The sequence below is a fragment of the Pyrgilauda ruficollis genome, unplaced genomic scaffold (genome assembly GCF_017590135.1).
Source record: "Pyrgilauda ruficollis isolate IOZ18807 unplaced genomic scaffold, ASM1759013v1 scaffold205, whole genome shotgun sequence".
Classification (NCBI taxonomy): domain Eukaryota; kingdom Metazoa; phylum Chordata; class Aves; order Passeriformes; family Passeridae; genus Pyrgilauda; species Pyrgilauda ruficollis.
This window is the reverse complement of record NW_024519763.1, coordinates 646,530-659,950: the sequence shown is the minus strand read 5'-3', so window position 1 is coordinate 659,950 and position 13,421 is coordinate 646,530. Positions and strand designations below refer to the sequence as shown.

General features: G+C 48.6%; 1 protein-coding gene across 5 annotated transcripts in view; it reads right to left on the bottom strand.

Annotated features, from left to right (window-relative positions):
* The window catches only part of FMNL2 (formin like 2), a 111,620-nt gene that overhangs the window by 12,943 nt on the left and 85,256 nt on the right, over positions 1 to 13,421 (bottom strand). For all 5 annotated transcript variants that reach the window (XM_041467293.1, XM_041467296.1, XM_041467292.1 and 2 more), the window contains exons 8-15: positions 11,605 to 11,681; positions 9,329 to 9,422; positions 7,181 to 7,255; positions 4,606 to 4,716; positions 3,364 to 3,513; positions 2,445 to 2,546; positions 1,739 to 2,048; positions 1,208 to 1,399 (exon numbers count right to left, since the gene is read on the bottom strand). In XM_041467293.1, coding sequence (XP_041323227.1) covers positions 1,208 to 1,399; positions 1,739 to 2,048; positions 2,445 to 2,546; positions 3,364 to 3,513; positions 4,606 to 4,716; positions 7,181 to 7,255; positions 9,329 to 9,422; positions 11,605 to 11,681 — 1,111 coding nt within the window. The remainder of the gene's footprint in view (positions 1 to 1,207; positions 1,400 to 1,738; positions 2,049 to 2,444; positions 2,547 to 3,363; positions 3,514 to 4,605; positions 4,717 to 7,180; positions 7,256 to 9,328; positions 9,423 to 11,604; positions 11,682 to 13,421) is intronic.

Here is a 13,421-nt window from a genome sequence, read left to right as displayed (position 1 = left end):
CCAGAACCCCTTCAGATTCCCCTTCCTCCTCCTCCTCCTGCTCCTCGTCCTCCCTTCCCGAGCTCTGGGTGCCCAAATCCTGAGGGTTGGCTCCAACCTCCCCCTGCCCATCCCCTGGAGCCCCCCAGGTGCCCCTGGACACCCCCAGGACGCAGGGAATGCCAGGATAAGGAATACTTAGCAGGAAGGAACCTACAGAAGAGCTTGATGGGCCCATCTTAGCAGGAAGCAGAAGGAACAGAGAAACAAGTGTTAGGAGAGGTCAGAAAAGCAGCATTTGTTATTTCCCAACTCCCCTCGGCCCCACAGTGCTCCTGCCCTGGGAATGCTCCTTCCTGCAGAGCCCTGCATCCAGAAAAGGCACTTCCAGTCCCATTCCCCCAGAATTCCCACTGAAAAATGGGATCTGCAGCCCAGCAGCCCCCAGGCACCTCTACAGCCACATCCCAAGGAATCAGCCTTCCCCTCGGGGCTGGATTTTCCTACAAAACACCCTGGGTTTTTTTGTAAGGAAAAAACCCTCAGAGGGTTTTTTTTTTCCTGAGACAGGATGCTTTTTGTCTTCCAAGGAACCTTTAAAGGCTGGAATATTTAAGTAGATTTTTTGTCTTTAAGCTCTTGATGAGAATCTCTTGCTTGGGACTCCTGACGGGCTCTGGGGATTTCTGGGGACACCAGTGAGCCCTCACTCACTCCTGAGACACCTGGCAGGAGGCAGTGACTAAAACATGGGTAAGGATGGGCAGCACATTGCTCTTCCTTCCAAAAAATCCCCTTTTTTGCCTTTTCTTCCCAAATTTTGCCTTTTCTTCCCAAATTTCCACCAAAAATTCACAAATTTTGCACTGATACTTCTTCCCAGAAGAAGTCAAACCCGTATTTTGTCAAAGTCAGAAACAACCCTGTTTATAAAATACTTTTGGTGTGAGTTTTGTTCCACTGGAGAATCCGACTCTTCCAGACCAAACCCAAACGGCTGGGTTGATAAATCCCAGACTGTCCCACTGGTTTGGGCTGGGAGGGACATCAAGGATTATCCAGCTCCCCCATCCCAGGCTGCTCCAAGCTGGACACTCCCAGGGGTGCACGGAGAAACCTCAGAGACCCCGGAATGCTCCTTCCTTCCAGGAACTCCTCATCCCAAGGCCGGAGAGGAACGAGGGGGTTTGTCCAGGGCCAGCAGCGGGGTGCCCTGAGGGAGCTTTACCTGCCAGGCCAGAGTTGAAGACCACGGTGGGCGAGGCCGTGCCGGGCAGGGGGGGAGCCGAGGGCGGCGGGGGCGGCAGCGGAGCCGCTGGAGCCGCGTCCGGAGCCGGGCCCGGCAGAGGAGGAGGAGGAGGAGGAGGAGGAGGAGGAGGTGGTGGTGGTGGCACAGGCACTGCCACGGGGCCGTTGGGCACTGTGGGATGGAGGGAAAATGGAGTTACCGTGGAGGGAAGGGGCACAAAGAGCCGCAGCATCCCCGCCATGTCCCCTCCCCACCCCGAGCCACCACAGCCCTTCAGCGCCTGGAAGTGCCCTCAGGAAAGAAGGGACCAATATTTCCATCCATGGAAAAGCAGATGGAGGGGGCAGCCAGGTGGGGGTCACACTCTGCTCCCAGGGAACAGGGACAGCAGGAGAGGGAACGGCCTCAGGCTGGGCTTCAGGAGGAGTTTCCCCAGGGGAAGGGTGGCCAGGCACTGGAACTGCCCAGGGAGGTTTGGTGCCCACAGCTGGGCTCTGCCCCCTTCCTCACCTGCCTCAGGAGAGCCTGGCAGGGCGGGCAGGGGGGGAGGAGGTGGGGGCAGTGGCACCGAGGAGGCAGCTCCAGGTGTGGCACAGGTCCCTGGCACCGCCTCTGCTCCTGCTGGCACCATCCCGGAGCCCAGGGCCACGGGAAGGATGGAGATGTCCCCATCCCCTTTCTTCTGGATCTTGATGGTTCCCTGCTTCTCCAGCTCGTGGATCTTTTTCTCCAGCGTGGATTGGCGCTGGATGGCTTCCTCCTTCTCCTTCACCATCTTCCTCAGGGTGTGAACCTGGCTGTTGGCATCCTTGTAGATCTCCTGGAATGACACAGGAGCAGGGAATGTGCATTCAGAATCCCAAGGGCAGGATCAGAACAGCCTGATCCAGAGAAAGGATTGCGCTGCACGTGCCCAGGGCAGCCCCCCAGAGAAATTCTGGGATTCTCCCACCCTTTGGGACCTCCACAGCTCCAAAACTCCCACCTGGAATGCTCCCCACCTGGGGAATGAGATGTGTTCACCTCACTCACATCCTGAGTGATTCCTGGCACATCCAAAGGGATTTCTGTCCATCTTTGAGTGCACACACAAACAATTCCACCCAAAATCTACCCCAGGTTCAATATTGAGAAGCCAAGAGAACTCCCCTGCCCCAGGTCCATGTTCCCCACTCCCTGCATCCTGAATCCAGCCAGGACTCCCTGTCCCACTCACCCTGATCACGTCCAGTTCTTTGCTCCTTTGCATCAGTTGCTTTTCCAGTTCCACAATCTTGGCCATGGCTTCGTTCTCCGTATCCTGGAGTTTTTCAGATAACTACCCAGCAAAAGAGAAATGGATTAAAGAACTGGAGAACTGGGGGCTTATCCATCAAAATAAGAAGTAAGAGGTATCCATCTTGGATAAACTGATAAATTATTGACATTGCAGGAAGCCCTGAAGCCTTTCCTTGGAAAGAGAACAGATTCCTGCCTGAGATGGGTGACATCAGGTTGGAATGGGCTTGGAGCACACTGGGATAGTGGAAGGTGTCCCTGCCCATGGCAGGGGTGGCACTGGATGGGTTTTAATGTCCCTGCCACCCAAACCATTCCCTGGCTCCTACAGCCTCAGAGGAGCAAACACTGCACAATGAGTTAAGAACATTATTTATTCCAAGTGATGGGAATACAGGGATGCTGAGAGAAGGAAAAGCCTTTTCTCAGTGTTAAAGTATGGAAAATATCTTTTTTTTAAAATTATTTTCCAAAAGCCAGGCCGTATCTTCCAGCCTAAAGGAACTGACCCCAAGGTTTGGGACAGCACATCCTGAGACAGAAGATCCTGTGCAGACACGAGGATTTTCCAGCCCCTTTCCTCCTGAGCCCCTGTTTAAAGCACAACCACGATTCTTTTTCCCCCTATTTTGGGCCTGCTCTGCTGAGGAGTTGGAGTTTTGCACGGAAATCATTTCTCCCAGCTCCTACACCTGTACACAGGCTCCTGTGCCAGGTGAATCCTCCTGGAAGCACGACCAGTGCCTGGTTCTTTCCCAGCTCAGAGGCCCAGCGATCCCAAGGCTTTTTCCCAGTGATCCTCCCCCCAGAGTGGGCCAGGCCAGTCCAGAATCCAGGTGGCACCGTGGGCCACTCACGTGGGACAGGTTTTCTTCCAGTTCCTCCACCCTCTCCAGGGCTGCGTTCTTGGTCTCGGCGTCCTCCAGCAGAGCCCCCACGTCGAACACGTTGTCCAGGTAGGCCTGGATCTGCACCTGCAGCTTGTCACTCTCCGTGTGCTTCAGCTTCTGCAGGGCCCAGGGCACACAGGGGACACAGGGGACACTGGTGACACCGGGCACTGGGACAGGGCTGGGGGACAGGGGGAGCTCAGGGCACCTCCACCACCCAGGGAAGCCCTTTGGACACCAAACATTCCCAGTTCAGTTACCAGGGTCTTACCCTCTGTCCCTCCAGGGGACATTACAGCTTCCCTGCCCACGGAGTGGGAGCTTTAGGGTCTCTTCCAGCCCAAACCACTCCATGATTTCCTCTGTGTTTGCTGGGAAAGGCTCTGCCTGGTTCCCATGGACTTCCCAGAGCCTCCCCCAGACCCCAAACACACCCATGGCCAGTGGAGCCCTGTCCAAACACATCCCACAGACCCCAAATCCCTCTCCTGGTGCACACTGAGCAGGGATCTGCAGGGACAAGTCATTCCCATGCCAACAGCAGCAGGGTTCCATGGATATCTCCCAAGGACAGGGAGAAAATGCTGCCTGGAGAGGCTGCCCCAATCCCTGGAAGTGTCCAGGGCCAGGTTGGAGGGGCTTGGAGCAGCCTGGGACAGTGGAAGGGTCCCTGACCATGGCAGCAGAGGATTGAAACCCCTTCAGGTCCTTTCCGATGGATATCTCCCAAGGACAGGGAGAAAATGCTGCCTGGAGAGGTTGTGGCTGCCCCAATCCCTGGAAATGTCCAGGGCCAGGTTGGAGGGGCTTGGAGCAGCCTGGGACAGTGGAAGGGTCCCTGACCATGGCAGCAGAGGATTGAGAAACCCTTTCAGGTCCTTTCCAACCCAAATGATTCTGGGATCCCATGGAAAATAGGGAAGGGGAAAAAAGAAGCAGCTGACAGACAGACAGACAGACAGAGGACTCGTGGCTGTCAGAGAATCCCAAGGGACACTTCTCCAGCCTGGAGAAGGAGGGAGCCCCGTGGCCGGAGCTGGGGGACGTGGCAGGGCGAGGATGGCTGTGGTTCATCCTCCCTTTGTTATCAGGCTCCAGATTTAGCTCCGGGCTGTAATTCCAGCTGGCTGCAGCCATTCCCTGCTGGCCACGGCCCCTCCAGCTGTGGGACAGCCCAGAAGCTGGGAATGGGAGCAGCTCCAGACTCACATCCAGGTACTCGTCCAGGCCCAGCTTGGTGAACTCGTACTGCAGGTGCACTCGGAAGTTCATGTCCTCCACGGAGTGCACCACGATGTTGATGAACTGCATGCAGGCCACCTGCAAGGACACCCAGGTGAGCCCAGGCCGTGGAACTTGAAACACAGGGAAACCTCAGAACCTTGGCCTTGTAAGCCAAAGATCAGAAAATTAAATACAGGATTTGAACTGAGAAGTAAATGCAGGATTTGATCTCTGGAAAAGGTTTCTAAACTTAAGTGACAGAAGTGAGAATGTAAATTTATAGTTTAAAGTTAAGTCAACGTGTTAACAAAAAATCAAGTTTAGAGTTTTAGAGTTTAAGATACAGAAAAAATAAAAAAATAAACTATTTGTAAAATAGTTACAAAGGTAACAAGAAGTTTAGAATATAGTACTGTAGGTCTGTGAGTTACAATATGATTGATTAAGAAAGTTTACACTATAACATGAGTTCATAAGATGAAATATTTAAAGATTAAGTTTAAAATATAACTCTTTGTTAGCAATGTTTTGTTGGTTAATAAATCTTTTAAAGTTTCTATAATTAGAGGTTTTGTGACCTTCTGAGCTGTGTGGTGAAGATGTGAATCTTACTTATGCAGAAGAAAAATAAATTGTATCATCTAAAGTAATTCAGAAATCATGTCCCTAACTTACTCAAAATTCCTCCAGGAGTCCCCACGCCCTGGTATCCCCAGAACAGCTGGAATGGGACTGTGGGACCAGCCCTGGGACAGGATCCCCAGGAGCAGGATCTGAACGTGCTCCCCAGGCTGGGCACAGCCACGAGCTCATTTCCCTGTGGCTCCTCCAAGGGAAAAGCATCAGCTGCTCTCCAGAGCCGCTCCATCCCCAGGCCAGCCTGGGCTCAGGGAATCTGGGTCTGCTGGGATGAAGGGGAATGAGCATTCCAGGAATTAAGTCATGTCTGCAGAGTCACCTCCCCAGAGCAGGAAAGCTGCCTGGGCCAGGGCAGGCTCCAGGCTCTGGAAAACCAGGCCTGGGTTTAAACAGCCTGGAAAAGGCAAACTCATCTGGACCTGGTTCTAAACAGCCTGGAAAAGGGAAATTCATCTGGGCCTGGTTCTAAACAGCCGGGAACAGGGAGATTCACCTGGGCCTGGGTCTAAACAGCCTGGAACAGGGAAATTCATCTGGGCCTGGTTCTAAACAGCCGGGAACAGGGAGATTCACCTGGGCCTGGGTCTAAACAGCCTGGAACAGGGAAATTCATCTGGGCCTGGTTCTAAACAGCCGGGAACAGGGAGATTCACCTGGGCCTGAGTTTAAACAGCCTGGAAAAGGGAGATTGGTCCAGGCCTGGGTTTTAAACAGCTGGGAAAGTGAGATTAATCTGGGCCTGTAAAAGTGAGATTAACCTGGGCCTGGAAGTCCCTGTTTAGCAAAGGGGACTTGCACAAAAGGACCTCTGTTTGTTGCCCAAAGCACATTTCCCAAGCTGAACAAGGAGCAGATCCCAGGGATTTGCATCCACACACATCCCAACCCAGCCAGGCCAAGGCAAAGGCTCTCCAGAGCATGGGATGTGCGGAAATCTCCTGTGGAGTGGCAGGAATTGGAGTACAAATCCCAAGAATTTGTCCTTTCCTTGCCACACCCTGTACCTGCTGTGCCCAGGTGCCCCCAGGCCACCCAGGATCCCATCTGCCACCCCTGGAGCTGCTCCAGGAAGGAATTTCCCTCATCCTTGCTGGGTTTCTCAGGGAAAAAACCCCATCCTGTGAGCAACACTGCAGCAGCAGCTTCCCAACATCCACTGGGATCCCTCCCAGATTTCTAGGAGGAACCTGAGGATTGAAGCAATCTGATTTTCCTGCAGGAAAAGCCTCCAGAGACTCCAAATCTCCGGGTCTTTTGGTGGGAAGAAGGAACTGAAGGCACCCCCTGGATCACCAGTTTGGCACTGGGATTTGGCCACTTCCCTGGGATCTGTTCCAGGGCCCAGAGGAAAAATGGATGGGATAAATCTGAGACTCCAGGCTGGGTGCCTTGAGGGAAAATGCAAGGATCATGTCATTTCCTCCTTTTCTTTTTAAATCCAAGGAATTTGCCAGCCTGCCTCCCTCACAGCACCTCATTTTTCATGTGCTGGCCCTCAGGGCTGTGATCTCGTTCTGGGTCCTGGAAACATTCCTGGAGCCCACAGGAATCACCTCACTGGTGCTCTAACTCCTGATTTTTGGCAAAAAGAGGCCCCGTACACAAAGCTCAGCACTAAACTGATACAAAGTGCAACAGAGGCCTCAGAATTCCAGTACTGGGGTGGGAAATCCCGCTCAGGACGGACCCACATCGGATCCAAGCACTGAGCAGGAATTCAAGGGAGATTTTTCCTGATTAAATTAGGATTTCAGTTTCTCACACTCCAGCAAAAACCTTAAACCTTCAGATTTGGGAGATTTTTGCCATCAGCCCTGGAACCAACACCCTCCCTGCTGCCACAGCTCTGCCTGAGCCAGCAGAAGGGCCCAGGGAAGGAAAATGATGGCAAAAGCAGGAGTTTCTGGCAAATGTCACTCACCATGAAGTCAATGTTGTTGTCCTCGTTCCGGAAATGCTCCATGAGCTTCTCGAAGCGCTGCTTCTCCCCACACACCTGAAAAGCAGCACCACACTGGGGTCAGCCCCAAAAAGAGCTTCAAACCCTCTTTATCTGCCTGCTCAGAGCCTCTCCAGGCAGGATTCCCCTCGGAAAAATGTCATTAATAATTCCACGTGGCACCTGCAGGGTGAGGCTGAGGAGCCACGCACAATTCTTGCGTGTTTGTAATTACAAAAGAACTCTTTTTATCTCTTTTCTCCTTAAAAACTGGATCTTATCCACGAGTGGAAGGAGCAGAGTTGCACCAGGCTGTGCCACAGCTCAGAGCTGACTTTTCTCTGTAATTAGGGAGAAACCCAAATGACAGGGAGGCAAAAAAGAGAAAATTATCCCTGGCTGAAGGAGGAGTGAAAATAAATCAGTGCAACAATCAGCTGGTCAGAATTCCAGAGCGACCTTCCCAAAAGCTGTCTGGATGAGCTGAATCCTAATTTATTTTCTTGGCATTTCTTCTTGCCTTGGAGCAAAACACATTGGGCTCTTCAAAGTCATGGACCACCTTCAGAAAAGCTCCTCAGTTCTGGGTTTTTTTCCAAAGCACCTGAATCCTGGGTTTATTTGCAAATTCCAGATGATTTCCCACCCAGAGATGCCACGAGCACACTCTCCCTTCCCAAATCTGATTATTCTGGAATATTTTTGTATAAACCAACACAGCAGCTTTGCTGGGTGAGAGCCAGTGCTGGGAAGTGTTCCCTGCACAGGGAATAATCCTGGCTCCCTGTCCCACTCAGATCCCAGCGTGGATCCCACAGAGCTCCCAGTGCTTGGATTTCAGTGGAGCTCCCAGCACCTGCAGCATCCCAAAGCTGTCCCACAGCTCTCCTGGAATTCTGCTCCTCCTGCAACACCAACCTCAGGGAACGTGGATAAAACCATGGAGCTGCTTCTCCCAAATCCATGGACACCAAAGGGCTGGGAATGCTGAGGGAGCTCAGCTGGGATATCCCATTCCAGCAGTGCTTGAAATATTATTATTATTATTATTATTATTATTATTATTTCCAGTTCTTTGGAAATTTTCCAGCTCAGCTGGGATATCCCATTCCAGTTTGCCTGTCCTGGGAGGTGCTGGAATTGTTGGAATCACAGCTCTTTTGCATAAACAAAGGATAATATTATTCCAGTAATTTGAATTATTATTATTTCCAGTAGTTGAATGATTATTAATACTTGCATTTTTATATGGTGGTTTTACTTGTTGGGAAACACCTTTTATGGTAAAAGATTCTTATGTATGTTACATTGGGAATAGAACTGATTTGTATAGTGGGGTTTTCTTCTGTATTTTGGGTAACAATTTGGTGTTTGTGTATTTTTTTGTAGATTTTGGCTAAAATTTTGTTATATGTTTCATTTTTTAATACTTGAAATATGATTTTTTTGGTGAGTTTTGTCGTTGTTATTTCTGTGGAATTATTTTGTTGAGGAGTTTCATGGAGAGTGGTGAGGGTTTTTTTGAGTTTTTGATTTGCTGTTTTCAGAAGCTTTTTGAATTGCTTTTTTAAGACGTTTGTTTGGGTTGTTGTTCTAGGTTGAGGAGTGTTTATTTTGTTGCAGGTTTTTATTATTTGACTAATTATATATAATGTTAATTATACAGAATTACATATTTATAATTTACATTTACATTTATCTATTATTTATTAATTTATTTATTATTTGGTTTATTTGTTGAGTTTATTTATATTTATAGTAGATACTTATATTATTATTAATTATCTATAATGTTAATTATATACTATTATGTTGATAAAAAATAATTATTATTTATTATTTATTGTAGGAATTTTTTATTTGAGATAAGGTTGAGATAAGCTCAGCTGGGATATCCCATTCTATCAGTTTGCCTGCTCTGGGAGGTGCTGGAATAAGAAGTGCTGGGATTTTTGGAATTCCAGCTGTCCTGCACAAACATGGAAGCATGGAGTGGACACCAGGGTGCTCCAGGGGAAGCCTGCAGCTGATGGAAATTCCTTCCTGCAGGGAATTCAGCTGGATGAGGATGCTCCAGTCAACCACGAGAGAAGAGGGGACACCCAAACCCTCCGAAGCAGCTGCACCAACCTCCTTGAAGTTATCAAACGCAGACAAAATGATCTCGTGGCCCCCCCGGACGAGGCAAACGGCCGCCAGGAGCTCCAGGACCAGAGCCTTTGTCCTGTGGAGAGAGCACAGGGAGACAGAGCCTCAGGGCCAGCGGCCGGTCCTCTGCTCCCGCAGAGCCTCACCCCCTGTGTGACCCCCTGGAACGGATCCCTGCTCGGGGAGCTTCGCCTCTCCTGGACCATGCAGCTCCCTGAAGCCTCTCAAACCATGCAGGGACTGAAATCCCAGGTTGGAAACCCAAGCAGAAAGGCGCTGGCGGAACTCCGGCAGAGGCAGGCAGCGTTTGAGAGCTGCTGCTCCCAGGGAGTTCCCTGCACACACCTGGAGGAGCAGCTCTGCACCCCCAGCCACCTTCCCTGGAGCCCACTTTTTAATGGAAGAGCCTAAAATTCCAATCTGTGGTTTCCCTGACACAAATCTGAATTATTCTCCGTGATAATTTGTATTTATAGCTCCCCACACACACACACACAATTCACTGCAGGAACACAGGCTGTTGGAGCACATCCTTCTCCTTAAAAATCAGGAATTTGAGCTGATTTTCAGCAGTGAAGCAGAGAGAAAACGAGATCACTGAGGGAAAAACATGCAGCAAACTCGGTGTAACCCTCATGGAAATAATCCACAGTATTTCCTCCCAGGATTCCTGGAAAACAAAAGACTTTCTGGGCAGCTGAGCTCTGAGCAGAGGCAAACCATGCACACACAGAAAAAAATTAGTCCCATGCTCAAGCAGCGACTCAAAGCAGATGTTACAGAACAAGAAATACCTTGTGGGCTCTCAAAGGGTCAAGGTTATCTTTGGAAACCAGAAAAAATGGTCACTTCCCTAGGAAATTTTAAATGGAATGTTCAATTCTGCCTCCTCAAGGGTCTGCTGTTTTATTTCCCTCCTGCCACAGGAAGAACTTGCAGGGTTTTTCAGGATCAAGGAGCTGTCGTGGGGATTTGCTGCAATATTCCCTCTGAGGGGAGGGGATGGAGATCCCTGGGATTGGGGGCTCCAGAGCTGCCCACGCCTCTGGGGTGAGCAGAATTCCCTGGAGCTGCTGCTCCCAAACCTCAGGGCTCTCCAACAGCTCCCCCAGGGCCAAAACAAACCCACTTTGGGGGCTGAGCAGGGGTTTATTATTCCCAGATTATTCCAGTCACATTTCACAGCAGCTTTTTTATCCACCAAAATGGAAATAACCCACTTCTTCCAAAAGTGAAAACTTGGGTTCTCCCCTGATTTCCAGGCACTGGAAAATGATAAAAACGATGATAAAAATATTATTAAAAAGATGATTAAAAATTATGATTAAAATGATAATAAAAATATTTTTAAAAATTATAAAAACAATAAACTTCCCATTTATTCTTGGCTTGCTGACTTGGGGCTGAATAAAAGAAAGGGAGAAGCTGCTTCCCTCAGGACAGGATTCCTGCTCCCAGCCTCAGCCCAGGCTGGGAATACACATCCAGTGGGGTTATCAGCTCACCCCCTGTTTCACCTCTCCTTGGAAGCATCTCTGTGTCAGAGCTGGACTGGTTTGACCTGCCAAGGTTCAGAACTCCAGGATCTGCTGGAGGAGGGACCACAGGGATGTGTGGGAGAGGAGGGACATGGAATCACCAGCAGTTCCACTGAGGAGCTCCAGCATCCTGGCTGTGGCTGCAACCTGACCCAGAACAGAAATGAAACCCTCTCCCAGAGGAATTCCAAGCTAAGGATCTTGGATAACATTTCCTAAAGAAGATTCTCCCTCTCTTCAGGAAATTCCCACATTAAGCAGCTCATTGCCACTGGGGTTTCCCTGCAATGAATGGAGCAGAAGGGCCCAGCAGCCACATTTCAGCTGAATCCCAAAATTCCAGGATGGTTTGAGTGGGAAGGAGCTTAAAGCCCATCCAGTGCCACCCCTGCCACGGCAGGGACACTCACACTGCCCAAGGTGCTCCAACCTCGCCTTGGGCACTGCCAGGGATCCAGGGGCAGCCCCAGCTGCTCTGGGAATTCCATCCCAGCCAGGAATTCCCAATTCCCAATGCACCCTCCTTCAGCCTGAAGCCACAACTAAAGCTGGAGAACCAGCATCCCCTGGAAGGGCTGGAACCAGACACCCACTGCTCGTTCATCTGCACCACTCCAGACTCCAGCTGATCCAGGGCAAAGCCTGGTTTCTGCTCCAAATCCCCCTCTGGAAGCCCCCTCTGTACTCACCTGCTGCCCAGCCCTAGGAGCCAGAGCCTACCTGGGGTTCTTGTTGTTCAGACTCAGAGCAATCTCGTTAACGGCGTGAGGATGGGACATGACCATGTTGAATCCATACTGGGAAGAGAAGGGACAATCCTGCCTCAGCCTGACCCCAAATCCCACCAATCCCTCCTCCCTGACAGCCCCTCCCAGTGTGCAAGACAAACAAAACCTCGTGGCATTTCAATCCAGAATATTTCATTCTTCCACCGTACACCACAGCTTCCAGCTCTGGCTATTCCATGAGTTATCCTGCCTCAGCCTGACCCCAAATCCCACCAATCCCTCCTCCCTGACAGCCCCTCCCAGTGCTGCAAAACCTTGTGGAATTTCAATCCAGAATATTTCATTCTCCCACCATATACCACAGCTTCCAGCTCTGGCTATTCCATTAGTTTACAATTCCATCACTTTACAATTCCATCATTTTACAATTCCATCATTTCACAATTCCATCATTTCACAATTCCCTGCCACCAGCAGCCTTGGAAGTGCTGGGTTTGGCCATTTCAGCAACAAGAAAGGGTCCCAGAGCTGCTCCTACACCACTCCCAACCCTTCCGCTCGATCCTTCCTCCTCCAATCCCTATTTTATTGTACCTCATTTGTTATCTAAGTTGGAATTTGCAGTTCCAAAATTGCAGTTTGCCAAACCCGAGTGTCCCGCGGTCCCTGCAGGAGCACAGCTGGCTCTGCTCTCCAAACAATTTGCAGTTCCAAAATTGCAGTTTGCCAAACCTGAGTGTCCCGCAGTCCCTGCTCTCCAGGGCCTCTGGAATTCAAGTCCACTGGTTACAGGATTGTTCCTTGCATCCCTCCGGGCAGGAGCAGAGCTCCCACAGATCCCTCCCAGCTCCTCATCAGGGTGTCCACCCCGCCTTTTCCTGGTTTCAGCAGAAAATCCCAAATTCCGGATGCTGCCTGGGCGTGCTGCACGACCCCAACATCCCACAGCAGAGAAAACTCAGCAGAGTGGGGTGAGCCTGCCCTGTGGGTGTTTCCAGCTATCCCAGCTGCTCTGCCATTGGCACCGACAAGGGAAAACCTGGATTTTCCACCTTCTCTAGAAATCTCTTATTTTGGAGTGCTACTGCTAAACTCCAGACCAATAACTAAATATAATATAGCTAAATCCCTTTATAATATGATTTTATAAGTTATTCAATAATTATTTTACAATTACTTTTATTAATATTAATTAGTAAATATTTGTTATTTCATATATTCCATTATTCAATATACTTATTATATTTTATATATTAGTTAATAGATTATTCTATATATCTATGATCATTATTTAAACATTAAATATTAATATTTAATATTATCTTAGAATAATTTTTAGCTTTATACTTTATTATTTTATATATATTTATTCTATTATTAAATTGTAAATAATATCTAGTTAATAATTATTAATTATTATAAGTTAATATATAATTAATCATTATTAATATAAAGTATATTATATTATGTTAAGCTTTAAATAGATATTCTATATTTCTATAAAATTATATTTTATTTATTATTTATAATAATATTATTATATAACATATATATATATATATATATATATATATATAATAATATTATTTTATTTATTATTTCAATTATTTTATATTTATATAATTTACAATATTCTCTTCTATTCATATAAAATAATAATATATTTTTTATGTATAACTTATAATAATACACTAAACTCCAGACTAATGCCAACCTAATTAGCTGCATGTCTAATGAACAAGAGCCGACCCAACATATCCAGGCTCTCAGTGCCCTTTCCCTAAATCCCTAAATCACATCATTGTGTCC